This window comes from Tupaia chinensis, unplaced genomic scaffold, assembly GCF_000334495.1.
Source record: "Tupaia chinensis unplaced genomic scaffold, TupChi_1.0 Scaffold000226_1, whole genome shotgun sequence".
Lineage (NCBI taxonomy): Eukaryota > Metazoa > Chordata > Mammalia > Scandentia > Tupaiidae > Tupaia > Tupaia belangeri.
The window spans coordinates 1,201,665-1,219,022 of record NW_006159701.1 but is presented as its reverse complement, the minus strand read 5'-3'; the positions used below and the strand labels follow the sequence as shown (position 1 = coordinate 1,219,022).

At 44.1% G+C, this 17,358-nt stretch overlaps 1 protein-coding gene across 3 annotated transcripts in view; it reads right to left on the bottom strand.

Annotated features, from left to right (window-relative positions):
• MYO18B (myosin XVIIIB) overlaps positions 1-17,358 on the bottom strand; it is a 305,047-nt gene that overhangs the window by 36,283 nt on the left and 251,406 nt on the right. For all 3 annotated transcript variants that reach the window (XM_006147864.2, XM_006147865.1, XM_006147866.1), the window contains one exon: positions 1,446-1,576. In XM_006147864.2, coding sequence (XP_006147926.1) covers positions 1,446-1,576 — 131 coding nt within the window. The remainder of the gene's footprint in view (positions 1-1,445; positions 1,577-17,358) is intronic.

Here is a 17,358-nt window from a genome sequence, read left to right as displayed (position 1 = left end):
TTTCCCTCCCTCCTTCTTACTCTCTGTCTCTCCATCTCTTTCTTTGGGGAGCATATGCACTCTTAGCAATCAATTAACCAATCAAATGTTTTTGTGTTTCCTTCCACGTTTTTCTTCTTACTTAGAAACGGTCAGTCCTAATACAGATGTCCAGTTCTTCCCAGTGGCCAAACTAGAGCTGCCCTGTAGCTATTTTTGCTCCCCTTATCCATCCCATGTCCACACCTCCCAAAGGTCAGCAGTCATCTCCTGCCTCCACCTGGTAAGAAAGGGGCAGGTGGCAAAGATCTGGGTAGGAAGCTCGGCACACCTGGATCCTAACTCAGTCTAACCTTACTTTGCTGTGTGACCTTAAACTTCTCAGAGGTCAGAGTCTTCCTGTGGAAAAAAAGGGGGTTGCACTCAAGGTCTGAGATTTGATTATTCCAGATGAAGCAGGAACCAGCCCTTGGCAGAGAGGACCAAGAAGGGTTGATTTCCAGTGTGGCCTGCTCACGTATGTGTAGAGTGGGCTTATAGACATAGGGAGGGAACTGAATCTGTAGGTTCATTATTGCAAAGCTATGGGATATTATTAGGTCACTGGGAAAGTCATGATGTATTTTTTTCTATGCAAAAATGAGTCATGACTTTTATGACAACCTAATATTTTCTGTTGCCAGGTTTTGCCCTAGAGGATGGGATGGGGGCAGAGATGCCTCCTGTAAACAGGAGGCTTTGGTCATTTGCAGGGGCTGGATGACCCATGTGCTCAGCTAAGACACCTCAAGCTCCTTCCACTTGAATGGCCCAGCCATAGCCTACGGCTGCTTGGTACTCTCGTGCAGATGGTAGGAAGAAACCTATCTTCTGAAAAAGTCAAGAAGCCCTGACATGGAACTTGAGTGGTTTTATCAATCTTTAGTCCTTTAACCCTGCATCCTTGAGCCAGCCATTGCCTTTGTAAAATAATGCCTATTCTTTTGTGCAAACATAGCTTACATATATGTAGCACTTACACACGCCAGCATTATTCTCAGTGATACTCATCTAGAAACACTTTCAACTCTCACAACCCTCTGAAGTAAGCAGGAGGTTGGATATATGAAGCTTCCAGTCCACAGATAAAAAGTGGTTGACTCTTGGCTATTTCCTTGATGCATTCTCTTATTATGTCCACTTTATAAATGATGGAAATAAGTTCAGACATATAACTTCTCAAGATCACACACTGCCATCTACTTTCTGGCTACATTGCTTTGCCCAAGATTTGCTTAGCTTAGTTTCAGTGGTAAGAAGGAGGTTAGTAGCATCCTGTCTCTTTTTATTCAGGCAAGCCAGTTATCTCTCCAACTCTGGAATGGGTCTCTCAGCAGATGTGGTCCCCAGACCTGTTAAAGACCACAGAGCTCCCCAGTATCCAGTTCACCTGTTGTGCCTAACCCCACCTGTCCCTTGCAACTTACCTTTCTGTATCACTGTCACTGGACGCCACCTCTTCCAAGGCTGCCTGCAGGTCTGCAATCCGCCGGATGGACGTCTCCAGGTCTGTCTGGAGGGTCTGCCTCACTGCTGCAAGCTCCTCCACGTACTTCTCCTGGAGACAGAGACAGCAATGTGTGTTGACCTTGAGCAAGAACCCTACCCACCCATGAGATCTTCCTGGGAGGGAACAGACACAGGCTGAGCTTAGCTCCTATGACCTGGTAGGCACTCTATGAAAGACTAACTCTACAGATGGGCTTATGGGATCCTCAGACAGATGCTCAACACTTTATAGAGAAAGGAATGGAGCTCAAGGCCCCAGGGCATGAGATCCAGGGAAGCAGAGCTTGCTCACTCATGCAGGGGGTGCTGAACCCAGTGTCTCTCACCTAGTAAGCCATACTCAGAAATTACACCACAATGCTTTCTGGCACACAGTAGGTGTTCAACTCGTTCTAAATGGAAGGCTGAAAATGAAACCAAGAACAGCCACAGAGGCTGTTTTTGGAAGCCATGCCCTAGGGATGGATATGGTGCAGGAGGTTGTGGGGAAGACAGAACAAGAAAGGCTTTCTTTCAATTATGTCGTCCAGTAGCCTCCACCTTTCTGTGCTCCGCAAAGGTGAAGATACAAAACCCAATGGCCTTTCTTAGAGCAGAAGACACTGCTGGCAATCCCTGCGTGCTTTCTCTAGTCAGCACTGGGTTGGGTGAGTTGTCTTCATGACCACACTCACTCCTCAAAGACTGGCAGGAGTCATTACTATTTCTCCCATTTCACAGGGGAGGAACTGAGACCTTGAAAGGTGAAGAGCTCATGGCAGTGTGAGAACTTGAGCTCAGTGCCTCTGACTCCCCTCTCAGTGCTCATTCTCTGTACTCAGTACTCTCATGCTTCCCTAATCAGATTTTGTCTGGACTCTGGAAAACCCCTGAGCTCCATTTGCAACCTATTTGACAGATCCCTACCCTTTACCATTATGATTATTCATTGAGAATGACTTGGCCTCCACCCTAGGGGACCCAAGGCAATCTCTGGAGACTTTTTATTTTTATATATTTTTTGCCATAGGGTGTGTGTGGTTGCCGGATAGAGATAGAGAGAGAGATAGAAAGAGGAAAAATGATAAATCACCCCTCGGAGAGGATGGCCACACCACGATCTCTTCTCCATTCTTCTCTCAGGGTTTTGGGCACATACAGACAACTCCTGGTGTGATCTTCAAGCTGCTGGACCCAGAACTTGAACTCTGGTCAGCCATGTGGTAATCCAGCACCTTAACCACCATACCATCTGGTATCCCCAATTGGAGCCATTTTTATTTGTTTTTTAATTTAATTTTAATTTTTTATATATATCCAATCACTGTATATCACTACAGCTTATAAAATGAGTTACCCAACATGAATGCATTTCACAGTCCAGCTGAAGATACCATACATGTTATCAATAGATAGTCCTCCATTTCTGAATCTCTTCTATGTCTTGCCTATTTTTCTCCTTGGTTCCTTTCCTCTCACACTCTCCCATTTTTAAACATCAGAATTTGGGGGGCATGCTACTGACATCTAACAGGTAGAGACCAGCAACAGTGTTCAACCTTCTACAAAGCACAGGACCACCACTGCCACTACCAAAAAGAATTATCCGGCCTGAATGTCAAGAGTGCTGAGTCTGAAAACCAGGGTTAAATCTAGAATCCCACATTTTGGAAGTAATCCTATGAAGAATAAATCAAAAAGCAAAGCAAATCTCTGTGCCCAAGGATGCTTAGAGCGGTGCTATTGATGACAGAGAGAAACTGAAAGCTGCCTCATCACCCAGCAATTGGCAATGGTTAGCGAAATCACAGCGTGTCGTTTTGATGCTATTAGGCAGGCATTAATGTTAGAAATAAGGACTGTGGTAGCGTGGAATGCTTCTGTAAGATAATGTGGAGCAAACAGAACCGGAATCTATGTGATAAATACACACACTTGGAAACAGACCTGGAGGGGTGGGAATATTAATAGGTGCAAAAGTGGAGTTATGAATGGGACTTTTATTCTAAATTGTTCTAATTTCGTAATATTTGATTTTTGACTATTGTTTAAAGGAGCACACATATACCAATGGAGGAGAATGTATAGAGGTGAAAATATAAGGACTTAGGGTCAGTTTTTTGTTTTGTTTTGTTTTGTTTTGTTTTTGCTACAGGGCACATGCTCTCACCAGGAAGACAGAATGAGGCAGAGAGACAGAAAGTAACAAATCACCCCCAAGGGAGGATGGACACGCCACAATCCCTTCTCCTCCATTCCTCTCTTGGGAGCTTGGACATACACACACACGTGCCCAGCATGAGTTTAAGCCACCAGGCCCGGGACTAGAACCATGGTCTACTACATGGGAATCCAGCGAAATAGCCATTGTACCAACTGGTGATCCAGGGTCAGATCTAAGTGTAATTCCAAACTCCCCACTGAACTCACTGGCTATGTGACCTTGAACAGCTCATACCTCTCTGACCCTGAGATGTTTTCTGTTTTGCCATTGGAACGAAGGCCAGTGAGGTCACTCGTTGTAAGCAAGGAGCAGATCTTAGAATTGAACCCTAGTCTTCTCAGCTCCTGCTGCAGTAACCTTTCTGAGGCTATTTGTATACACACCAGTGGAAATCAACAAGGACCATAGCTTCTCCCTGTTACGGGGCACGCTCCACTCTCCATGGTAGATCAGCTTGACCATTCACATTATTGTTCAGTGTGTGCCTTTCAAATAATTCTGGGTATTTTCTGACTTTAAAAAGAGAGAGAGGCAAAGACTACACAAGCACAAGGACCAAGCCAAACAGATGAGAGAAGGGGTGGCATGGAGGGCAGCAGAGTCCACGTGAGAAGGAAATGGCTGTACGCTTTAGTTGATTGAAGTTGCCAGCTGTGAAATCCCCACTCCAGGACTGACAGGCGAAGAGATAAGCTGAGGCAGGAACCCCCAGGCTGGAGGCCAGTGGACTGTCAGAGGAAATAAAGGACACTGAGGGACAGCGAGGCAGGTGCCCACTCCAGGGCACCAGATGTCAGTTCATCAACACACCTAGAAAAACGCCTGGATACAAAATCCTAGCAGCTTACAGGAGCATCTGTCCAAGCTCAGTTCTTTCCTAGTGGATCGAGACAATGGCATCACTCGGAATCAAACACCTTCCCCCAGGAGATGTGGTCCATGTCTTCCTATGACATAGAGGCAGAGGAATCTGGGTTCTGTCTTACATCTTCCATGTCCACAAGTCCACATGCCATAGGCATGTGCTAGGTATCCTGAATCCTCTCCACAAACCATCAAGTTTGCATGTCTGTTTTAGATAGTGGGGAGCTGAGGACCAAAGCAGCAATATGATGAATGATCATGCAGCTGGGAGAGCGCTAAGCTCAGGTGGGTGAGCAAGTGTTGGGTTCCCAGTGAGGGCTCTTTAGACCACGTGTGCTGAGATGTGAGAAACTAGCACAGACCTCCCCTCCCAGTTTTGCTTGGGGAAACCCTGCCCATGCTGCTGTCATCTAAAGGCAGAAAGGGGCTGAAGTCTACACCTTCGGGAAGCCTCCTAGTGGGTGGAGGAGAGGGACACTGGAAGGTGCTATGTATCAAGGGTGGGTGGTTCTAGACTCTGACTAAGTGGGTGGGCAGAGGAAAGAGAGATCCGAAATGGGTCAAACCCCTAATATGAAAGTGGAAGTAGGCTCTGGAGCTAAGCAGAGAGATCCGAAATGGGTCAAACCCCTAATATCATGAAAGTGGAAGTAGGCTCTGGAGCTAAGCTGCAGGTTCAAATCCTAACTCTGTGCTCTCTGGCTATGTGACCTTTAGCAAGTTACTGAACCTCTCTGACCCTTGCTTGTAACATCAGTAACATGGGGGCAGTAGCAGTCTCTCTTGCAAAGGTCTTTTGTGAGTAGATGAGCTTGGCAGAGTGGGAAGTCTTGACTAACAGTGACATTGCTATCATTTAGTTCTTAGAGGAGAACGAGGAGCCTCACAAAGGGTGATATTGTCTCTATGCCACTGAGAAGACTTGGTAAGGTTGCACAGCAGATAAGGAGACTGAAATGCAGGACTCAGACTTCAAAGCCTTTTCACTGTCCTGCACAGCAAAGACATGAATGAAAAACAAGGGCAGCCAAAAAGTTGAGCTAGAGTGAGAAGAGTTAAGAATATGACAGCTATTGGTCTGGTGGTTAAGGTGGACTGGATCACACTTGCCCAGCCCTGTGGTTCAAGTCTCAGATCTGACAGCTTGAGAAATATGCCAGGTACATGTGAGTGCGTACTCTAAATCTTGACAGGAGGGAGTGATGGAGAAGGAATTGCAGAGTGACTATTTCCCACTGGGGGTGATTTCTCCTCTCCCTCTGTCTCTGGGGAGCAAATGTACCCTCCAGCAAAAAATAAAAAGGGGCAGCTGTCAATTGGCAAGAACAAGGTTCGGGGACCTGCTAGTACCCCAACACCCTCTACCATGACCCTTCAACCTCCTCCGTCAGGGGATACACATCAGACTCAGGAGGAATACCTTAAGGAGAAGGATTTGAGACATTTAGTGCCTGTGTAATCAGCAATCAGCAAAATCTTTCCTGCTTCAACTTGAAAACCAAATGGAGTCTGCTGATTGCAGAGACCAAATCATTAGGCTAAACAGATGCAGTGCCCAGACAGTCTCCCTGGGGCAGACAAAACAAGGCCCTTGTCCAAGACCCCCTCAAAAGACATGGAGGGTCACACAAGAGAAGCACCCCCTCTCAGGCCTAAGGTTCTGACTCTTTTCAGCCTTCCAGTTCTTCCAGAAAGTGGGCCAGAAGGCATGGTTACATCTGACGAACAACCTAGGGAGCTGGTTCAGAGCCATTCTGTTCAGACAAGGTCGTGTGTTGAGGCCAGGTTTGAGCCTGGTCTTCTCTCATGGTCGACCCTCAAAGAGAGCTCTCTTCAGAGGCTTAGAGGTCCCACAACACACCACTTGAAAGAGACAGGTTCAAGCATCAGTGTCTCCATTTCCAAAGGGTCAGCAGACACCTAACAGTTCCTTCTATTTCTTCACCCATGGCAGGCATGTCTAATCAATTACTGCACAGACCCAAGCAATCAGGGGACCAGAGCCCACTCTGAGCCACCTAGTGAAGCGCTTCATTCCAATGCTTTCCTGTGCTTCATCTGCCAGCACTGACTAAATTGCACAACTCTACCATATCTTAAGTGATCCCAATTCTCACAGAAATGCTTTTCGAAACTTCCAAGAATCCTCTTCCTTGGGGACTTATTTCCCTTGGAAATTGGTGGGTACTCCATGGAACAGAGTGAAGCCCAAGCTAATCACACTTACAGAGAAACCCTGGAGGGCAGAGAAGGGGAGAAAAGCAAACTGCTAAGAACATGGCAAGCAGCAGTAATAGCATTGGCTTTAGAGCAAGATGAACCCTGAAACGACTATGTGAATTTTTAAAATTTTATTTTGTCTTCCATGAGCAAGAGAAATACACATACACACACTCGGGGTAGGGTGGTGGAAAGAGAACCCTAACAAGGTCTTGATGCTGTGATCCACTTCCTGCCTGAGTCAGTCCCAGCTCACATGCAAGCACATGGTGGGCATATTCTGTACATAAACCTGGAACCTTCCCATGCAGGTCAGCCTTACAGGGCACCGCATTTTACTGATCCACCACTGTCTGACCCCAACTCTATGAATTTGGTAGATTTACTTATTCTTTCAGTTTCCTATCTGCTAAAATGACAATATTATTCCCTGACAAAAGGTTGTGACAAGGAACGAATGCAAGGATAAAAAATTGCTTATACTGGGCATATCTAATTCAGTGGCATGTTCTTGGTACACAGGAAATGTCTCCATTTCCTTCTTTCTAAGTAACCACTCAGAAAATATGAAAGGTTCAAGTTTGTACAGTGAGGACAAATTTATTTTTCAGAAAATGAAGTCTAAGAATGTGCACCCTTTTTTTGTTGTTGTTGAAACCAGAAGGATTTTATGCAATGCCCCCAAGGAGCCTATATGTGTTATGAAAATAGAAACATACTCAGACACCCAACAAAAGGAACTTAATAGAGGAAGTTGGTTACCAGGTAATGGAAGAGTTGAGAAGCCAGGAGAGACTGGTGATGGCAGGAAGACACTGCCAAGCTAGCGCTGGAAGGAAAAGCAAAAGAGTTGGACCATCCAATGAGAGGTGCAATTTCAACACACTGCTAGTGGAAGCTGACTTTATGAAGGAAGAGGTCCTCATGGAATTAAAAGAAGAACTGCTTCCAGGAATACCCTGAGGCAGTGCTGAGAGGAAAAAGTATCCTGATTTCTTTCCTCTCTCTGTCCTTCAATTGTCTATCACTGTCTGTGATGGTTAGCTCTTGGGTGTCAGCTTGACTGGATTAAAAAATATCTAGAAACCTGATAAAGCATTATTCTCTATATGTCTGTGGCAGTGGTTCCAGAAGAGATGAACATATAGGTCTGAGCACGCCAGGTGGGGAAGTGATGTAAATGATGTACACTAGGCATACCCTCAGTGTAGGCGGGCACTGTTCAATCAACAAGGGGCCTGGAGAGAGCAAATAAGGAAGATGGATGGGTCTCCTCTGACACATCAGAATTCAAGGCTCACCTGCCTTTGGACTCCAGGACCCCATGTCAGTGGTTCCCTCAGATTCTCAGGCTTTTGGTTTCAGGCTGAGAGTTACATTATTGGCATCCCCACCTCTGAAGCCTTTGGACTCATTCTGGGATGTGTCACCAGCATCCTAGAACCTCCAGTTTTCAGATGACTTGTTGGAACTTCTCAGCTGCCATAATCTCATGAGGCAATTCTCTGAATAAACGCCCTTCTGCACATGGACTAGGGCACACACACGTATACACACACTCTCTCTCTCTCTTTCTCTTGGTCTGTCTCCATAGAGAATTCTCACTAATATATTGCTTTTTGTTGGGTGAACCTATCCAAAAGATAAGGAAATCAGTAAACAGCATGTCCTGTATTAAGACAGGAGAGAAAATAATGGGTAAGAATGGATATGAGAATGAATGGGAAAGTGGTTGCCACAGAGCACAAAATCATCCAGGATCAATCCAGGCTTCATTTTTTTAAAAACCAGACAACTGTCTTCAGGTTGTAAAAATTCATCAAACTGTTCCCTGATCAGATATACACTTTTTTACATGGACGTTTCAAGGAAAAAGTTCTAAGGAATCTAGAATGATGATTTTCACATGCTATAGAATCAGGTGCTGGATTACAAATCCTTAGTCTGTATTAATTATTTATCACTGTCTAACAAATTACCTCAACACCTAGTGTTTTGAGATAATCAAATTATCACATTTTATCTCTCGTGGGTGTTGTAGGCTAAAAATACAAGAGTAGCATACATATCTGGGTGGCTGTGGCTCAGGGAATTTTGGTAGGCTGAATAAAGGTATCAGGATCTGAATCCTGGAACATGTATGGATGTTACCATGTATGGCAAAGGACATCTTGTGGATGGGATTAAATTAAGGATTTGAGGTGGGGAGATTATCTAGGTGGTCCCACAGTGTCATCATGGCTATCATCCTCAGAAGAGGATGGTAAGGGAATCAGAGGAGGAGAAAACAGCTACGTGGTGACCGAAATTGAGGATGCAATGACACCTTCAGGAGCCAAGACACAATGGCTGCCTCTAGAAGCTGGAAGAAGTAAGGAACGGACTGTCATTTGGGCCTCCAGAAGGAATCAACACTGCTTCCATCTTGATGTTTTAACCTTTTAAGACTCGTTTTGGATTTCTGAAAATGAAAACTAAAAGAATAAGGTTTTAGTATTTTAAGCTACTATGTTGTTGTTACTTGTCTCAGTAGTAACAGGAAACTAAGGCAGGATTTCTTATGATGTTAAATCAAAATGCCAGCCAGGGCTATGGTTGCCCCAAGGCTTGACTGAGGTCCCCTTCTAGACAGCTTCACTGACATGGCTACTGGCTTGAGGCCTCAGTTCCTCACTGGCTGTTGGCAGGAGGGATCAGTTCTCTGCCTCAGAGGCCTTTCATGGAGTCTCTCCAATGTCCTCATGACAAGTGACTGGTTTTTCCCAAACCAAGTGGCCCAAGACAGAATAAGGAAGACACCAAATGTCATTTATAACCTAGCTTCAGAAAGGATACATCATTACTATGGACATAATCTACGAGTCACACAGACTTTGACATAACATGAGAGCTACACAGGAGTATAAATGCCAGAGCGGAGGTTATCAGGAACCATGTTGGAAGGTGGCCACCACAGTAATATTAGACGTTCTTCCCACTTAAGAAAATTCCAGGTTATGTATGGAGACCTTCCTGAGTATGCCAAGTGCACAAGTGCCCACAGTCCAGAGTTGGTTGAAGCTGGGGGTGGATCATGGCATTAAGACCCTCTTGGTAGTACTGCCTCTTATCTCTTCTTCTCCTTCTCTCTCTTTCTGAAGACACAGATAAACTTTAAAGAAAAGAGAAATTTGGACACAGATACATACAGAGGGAATACCATGTGGACAAACAGGAGAACATCATGTGAAGACTGGAGTGGCATGGTCTGCAACCAATGACCATTAAGGATAGATGGCAAACCACCAGAAGTTAGGAGACAGACATAGAACATTTTCTTTCCCAGGACCTTCAAAGGGATCATAACCTGGCTGACACCTTAATTTTTTGGACTTGTAGTCTCCAGCTGTGAGAAAATTAATCTCTGTTATTTAAAGCCACCTAGTTTATAGAACTTTGTTTCAGCAGTCTTGGGAAACTCATATATTATATGCTCTTTTCTTTCTCTTTTAATCACAAATGTTTTGATTTTCTGGTTCTGACAGGGTTCACTATAGAGAATTCAGAAAATAAAATGGCAAGATACATATACTGTGTGTGTGTGTGTGTGTGTGTGTAAGCAAAATCACCCTTAAGTCTCTTACTTGGAGACTACTATTCTTTACTTATTATTTGTTTTTTAAAAATTTTTGCCAGAGGGTGCATAATACACCAGAAAGAGAGAGAAAGTAAGAAAGCACCCCCACCTCCATGGGAGAGGTACACAGAAATTCCTTCTCTGTCTCTTCCCCTTTTCAGGATTTTGGGTGCATATGGTGTGTGTGTGTGTGTGTGTGTAAGCAAAATCACCCTTAAGTCTCTTACTTGGAGACTACTATTCTTTACTTATTATTTGTTTTTTAAAAATTTTTGCCAGAGGGTGCATAATACACCAGAAAGACAGAGACCGTAAGAAAGCACCCCCACCTCCATGGGAGAGGTACACAGAAATTCCTTCTCTGTCTCTTCCCCTTTTCAGGATTTTGGGTGCATATGCACACACACATATCTGGTGTGTTTCTCAGGCTGCCAGGTCCAGGATTCAAACTACACAGCTAGGCATGTGAGATTCAGCTGCCTTAACCACCATGCCATGTGCTGGCCCAGGGACAACCACTTTAATGAGTATGTTGGTATATTTCCATCTTGTGTTCATTTCTGCATGTGTACATAGATGCATCTATGTGACATGCACTCAGGTAAAATAGTTTTATAGTAAAAGTAGAATGGAGATGGCTATATGGACAAGGAGGAAACTGGAGAACCATAACCTACCCAACTTTCCCTGCCACAACTCTCTATTATCTTGAGGAAGAAGTTTTCAGTTCCCTGTACCTGCTTGCAGTCTTTCCTTTCTCTTATTTTTCAAGCTGATTGTTTTAAAATGCCCCCAGCTGTAGCCTGAAGGTCTTTATAGCTTTCTGGAAAGTGCACATTTAGGCAACTTGAGCTGTTTAAAGTCTGGATGATAGAAAGATCTTGCCTATAGAAAAAAAAAACCTAAGACAGGTATATTGCTATGTGCATTTAGACATTCCATGCACATCTGTGGACACATATACCATGTACTACAGCCAAAACTGAGGCTCAGAGCAGGAAGCCACCTGGCCAAGAGGTGAGAAAGAAATAATTAAAACCCAGGTCTTTAATACCCAGCTCCTCTCTGTAGGAAATGCATGCCTCTCTGCATTTCACCAGCTTCACTTTTTTTCTTTATTCACTATAAAGTGTGTGTGCACATACATACACAAGAGAGAGAGAAAGAGAGGGAGAGAATGAGATAAGCATCATCCACAAGATGCAGCCATGCCACCATCCATCCCCTTCCTTTAGCTCTCCAGTGTGGGTCTTGGACACTCATACACATGCCTGGTGTATTTCAGGCTGACCTGACTTGGGATTCAAACCAAAGTCACCACTGTGTGGGATCTAGCTTCTCTTGATCAGTGAATTACTGCTGTGCCATGGAACTTGTCCATTTCACTCACTTTAGATGAGACATTTCTGCCTGAACACCAACTTCAGTTACTTGACAATCATGTTGCCACAGACTGGATCTTCCAGGGTGAGGAGGGATCTTTGTACTTGATCCTTGGGATCTCAAGTCTCTCCGGATTGGTAGAGAGGAGTGGAGGGCACAGTGTCCTAAGAGCTCTCTCACACAGAAGGGGAATGTGCTGAGGGTCTCTCAGGTCAATGGGATGGATATGGGCAGGGGCAACCAAGCTTTAAGGTACCAATGTGCAACTCTAACCTTGGGTCTTAGAATTGAAAGGTTTGCAAATCAAACCAAAATACAACCAAACCTCTCTAAAGTTTCTTGCAGCTCTAACTATTTAGAGTTTGTAGCTTTCCTGGCTCTGAAAATTCCTTCCAGTCTGTGATTCTGATGCAGCGTTTTCAGAAAGGAGCAAAGAAAGCCTATTGCTGTAGTCCAACCTTATCAAAGGCAATGTTGAGCAAGAGCATCAGAAAATCTCCACTGTAAATGACACCCTGACCTGGGGTGAACTCCAAACACCTCACTCCTGACTTCCAGAACCACCTACTCACTCACTTCCCGAACAAAAGAAAAAAGGCATTTCATTTTTCTGCTCCAATGCAAATATGACATATCTGTGCCACCCAATTTTTCTGACAGGGGAATAATTATATCAACATAATTAAGTCTCAAATGCAAAAATTATCTGTACTCCATATACCAACATTACACTTTCCACATCAGAGAGCCATTGTTCTAGCCAGTAATTATCAGGCCACCTTTGACATATCTTATTTCAATTTAAATGGAAATGCAGCCCATATATCTTCTTGGTCCTGGTGATGGCATAAACAGGAAAACTGGACTCTGAGACTACTCATATGACCACTGGATTTTGAATCCAAAGTTCAGCATGAGAATGTTCTTATTTACTCCAGGTCCCTTCTCTGAGCCTCAAGTATCTCATCAATGCAATGGTCTTTGTCATCAATCCTAAGGCAGAGGGTCCCAACACCCAAGCTGCACACTGGTGCCAGTCCATTGGGTATTGCCCTTGATCTGACTGTGCAGTGAGGGGTTGGTGTCAGGCAAGCAAGCAAGGCTTCATCTGTGTTTGCAGCCACTCCCCATTGCTCTCATTGCCAGCTAGGTTTTAGCTCCCATTATCCACATTATCCACATCAGTATTGGATTCTCATGGGAGCACAAACCTAGATTGTTTTATTGTATATTGCAACATGGTAATGGTGAAAATAGGGTGCATGGTGGATGTGGTGCATTAGGATCATCATGGAAACCAACTTCCCCCACCCTAGTCCACAGAGGGATTGTCTTCCACAAGGCTGGTCCTTGGTGCTGAGAAGGTTGGGGACTATAGTCCAAAGGGTTCTCATAGTCTTTAATTAGTGTTCCTCTCTTTGATCCAGCCCTCCAATCTGCATTCTGCAAAGCATCTAAGGAGGAAGTTCTTTAATCTGATCATGTCACCCACTGCTTAAACAATTTTGATATTTTCTCATTCTCACAGTACCGACTCTGTGTATCAAATCCTTCACAGTCTCTCTCCCCACTCATTCTTTAAAGTTATTCTCTTTTCACTGTCCACACCCTGCTCCCCCTCCTACAAACATCAGTAATTCCCATGGTCCTCACCAGCTCCCAAACATGCCATGTTCATTCAAGCCTCTGTGCTTGTGTATGGACCATTCCTTCAACTGAAATGTTCTTCTTTTCCTGATCGCTTCTCTGAGAAATGAACTTCTACTCATACCTCAAGACTCTTTCCACTCTCATTTCCTCTCCGCTGCTGTCTGGCTACCTTAGGTAACATTAGCCCCTTTCATCTCTGTGCCCCCAATATTCGGACAAGCCACCAAGATAACCACATACTTTGTCATGTTGAAATTATTTCCCAATTTGTAACGTCCTATAATATTGATCCCCTCATGAGTCAGGTTGTCCTCAGCCTTTTATCCCAAATGCCCAAAGCAATGCCTGCAACCTAGAAGCGGCCACGTAATTATGTCAGCTTGAAAGTCTTCCAGCTCAAAATTCATGTCTTGGGCAGAATGCAGCAGTCTTACCAATAAAGGTCTTAGAGTTAAACAAGGATGGGTTTGCAACCCAGCTCCACTACTTGCAATGGGATCCCAGGCAAGTCTCACCCACCTGACATTCAGGTTCCTCTTCTCCAAAGTGGAAATGATGATGACATCAGTGTACTATGGAACTAGCACATTCTCACTAGTTGAGAAGCCATGTATGGAAGATGTTGGACACACTGAATAGAATATAACAATGCTCATCCCTCTGTCCTTTTCTTGGGACTATTGGGTGACAGAAAAATCTGTCTTGATGATTTCTTACTCTGACCCCATCTCTCATGGGTCCCTCAAACTCTGTTAAGCATCTATTGTTTTCCACTGGCCTTACTTCAGTGTCCTAGCGTGAGTTCCAAAGTTCTTCCTGCCACCTTTATACCAAAAGGTATGCTCATCCTACATCCCACGTCCTCATGTCAGGTCATAACCATATGAACATGCCCAGGAATTAGATAAACTCACTGTTGTCAATATGCCTCAACCCCTCTGGGTCATGTTAAGCCTTAATGCTGTTCACATACACATATGTTCAGAGCAATTCCAGGAAGGATTTGGCTGGGAATTGCAGACACAGCCTTGGAATACAGGATGAAGAAATACACCCCTTGGATACAGCCCTCCAGGCCAGTCGTGATTGAAATGACCACATCCCAACAGCCACGTCAGGTAGGCATCGCCAGGGAGAGACAGCATAGAGGTGAGAATGAGAATTGCATCTGACTCCACACCTGGAAACTGACCCACAGTTGCTCTAACTCCCCAAGCACAAATAAGTACATTCTACAGTTGATCTGTCCTGCCACTCTACAATAGATATCAAATCTTTCCTTATCATCACTATGGAATATTGTGAAGGTCAAGTTATGCTCATGTGTTTTGTAAATTGTGAAGAGCTGGATGAGAATGAAATCATTATTTGGCATACTGCTTTATCCCTCTTCAGGACCCACTTCTCTTTTCAGGATCATCTGATCACCTCGTATTGATTGAAGTCCCAGCTAGCATTCCCAACAAGCCAAAGAAACATCGTGAATGAGCTCAAGTCAGTGGGAAGAAAACAAAAAATCCCTCCCAGGCAAATCAACCCTCATCAACAGTCTTATATTATTAGATACATTTCCCTCAAAGAATTGATCAGGGAGGACATGGAACAGAGCTATTGATATTGGTGATCAATACCAGATCCTGGCCCTCCCCAAGCTTGGACAAGAATCAATGCTGTCTGGCTGAAAAATGGGGTGGGAACGGGAGCTACTGTCAGAAAAAGCAGCACATGCCTCATAAACAGCAAAAAACACCCATAAACAGCATGCGACCAGGCATGGTAATGGCCAAGATTAAGACAATGATTTCTGGATTTGATTGGCTTCCATCTGCTGAGGCGAGAGGATATTACAGAGCTGTGAACATCATGTCCTCATCTCGAGGCAGTGGAAAGTTTCACCTATTGATTGCAAAATGGACTCTTTCAGTAGTTACGGCTGCCATTTATTCATGGCCACTTTTTAGTGGGGTTGGTTCAAGTACCCACTAACTTTTCTAATTCAAGAGAAGTGCACTATGTAGCCTCCAGAGAAAGATTTTTAGATGGATTATTTTATTTCCTGGAGCAAAGGACATAGAGCTAGAAAGCAACGGTTTTCAACCTCAGATTATAGATATTTGGGATCAAGTATTTATTTGTTGTGAGGGGTGAGGAGGTCTCTCCTGAGCATTTTTAAATATTCAGGGGGCATCCTTGGCCCCTACATTTTAAATAACAGCAGCACCTCCCTCCCATATTTTGCCAACCAAAAATGTCTCCAGATACTGCCAAATGTTCCCCGGGGGACAAAAATCATCCTCTGCTGAGAGCCAAGCTAAAGATGTAACAGTAGGTGGTAGACTATTTTAAGAAAAGACACAGACTCTGGAATCAGACAGATGTGAATTTGAATCCTGGACAAACCACCTCTTGCTGTGTGACCTCATTTAAAAAATGTAAGCCTCTCTCTTCCATAGCATCAGGGGTGTGGGATAAAGAGCCAGCATACTATAATGTCATCCCCTTCAAATCAGGTGCCTGGGCCAGCAGCATCAGTACCACCTGGTTGCTGGTTAGAAATGCAGACACTTGGCCAGTCCCATAGTGCAGCAATTAGATGCTGTGCAGAGCTAGCTAGATCTGAAATGGCCAACCAGGGTTCAAATCCCAGCTCTATCAACTTGAAACATGCTCAGTGCACATGTGCATGCCTAGGCTCCAGAAATATTTCCTTTGCAAATAGGGATAAAAAATTGGAGAAAAGATTGTGGTATGACATGATCAGGCCCCATGATGGGTGCTCGGGGAGTCTCCTCCTAACCCTGCTAAGTACACCCTGTCTCTGACATTAAAGAAAGAAGAAAGAAAGAAAAAGAAAGGAAAGGAAAGGAAAAGAAAAGAGAAAGAGAACAGAAAAAAGGAAGAAAGAAAAGAAAGGAAGGAAGGGGGAGAGAAATGTAGAACTTCAGGCTCCACCTAAAACCTGCAGAGTCAGAATCTACATCTTAACAAAATCCCCAGGTGATCTGTGTGTGAGTGATATTTGGGAAACACAGGCATTTCTGTGTTAGCAGCATGGGTCTGGGAGTCAAACAGACTGATCCCTTATCCTGGTGACAACCTTTCCTAGTTATCTGGCCATGGGTAAGTCACTTCGCTTCTTGTAAGTTTCTTCTGTTAAATGTGTAAAATAGAGATAAAAGTATTACATTGCTCATCAGGTCGAAAGTGCAGATTTAATTAGATCTCACATCAAACCCTTGGAATATTCACTTTGTAAGTTAAACATGATTGAATGTGTAAAAGGACATGAAATCAAAAAAGAAAATAACATAATAATAATGGATAAAATTAAATAAATATTTTTTTTATTTAAGCCACATTGTGCCAAGTCTGTCCCACAGTAGACATGCAATAAATGCTAGTTCCCAGTCTGTCCCCTACCCTTCTTTCAGACACCTCTCAAACAATGACATTTGGGAGCCTGGGCTCACAGCAGTGGAACATAAAGATGTTGAAGCTACCTCCATACAATTTTGTGATCTTCCTGTTGATGGAGTCTAAAATTATATCAGCCACTTGGCCACTCATGGACAATTTATTCATTTATTGACTCAGCACGACACAGCAGGAAAGAAAAACAACTGCTAAGCGGTGTGCACTCCCTCTTTTCCCTCCACATTTCAAGGTTATGGCCTGGTTGTGTGTGCCTCACAGATGAACAGCCTCATCAAATTCACTTCGCAGCCAGGGCCCATTGGCTCCTGCTAGGCCCATCAATTTTGCCTTTCCAGGCACTCAGGAGCATTCTTTGCTTCTGACTAGGGGGCTTGGCTCAGGGGTTGACCAGCACTCCGAAAGCCAGGCTTCAGATTCTGATGGCCTCCTACTATTTTTCTTTAGCTCTGTGTCATGGCTC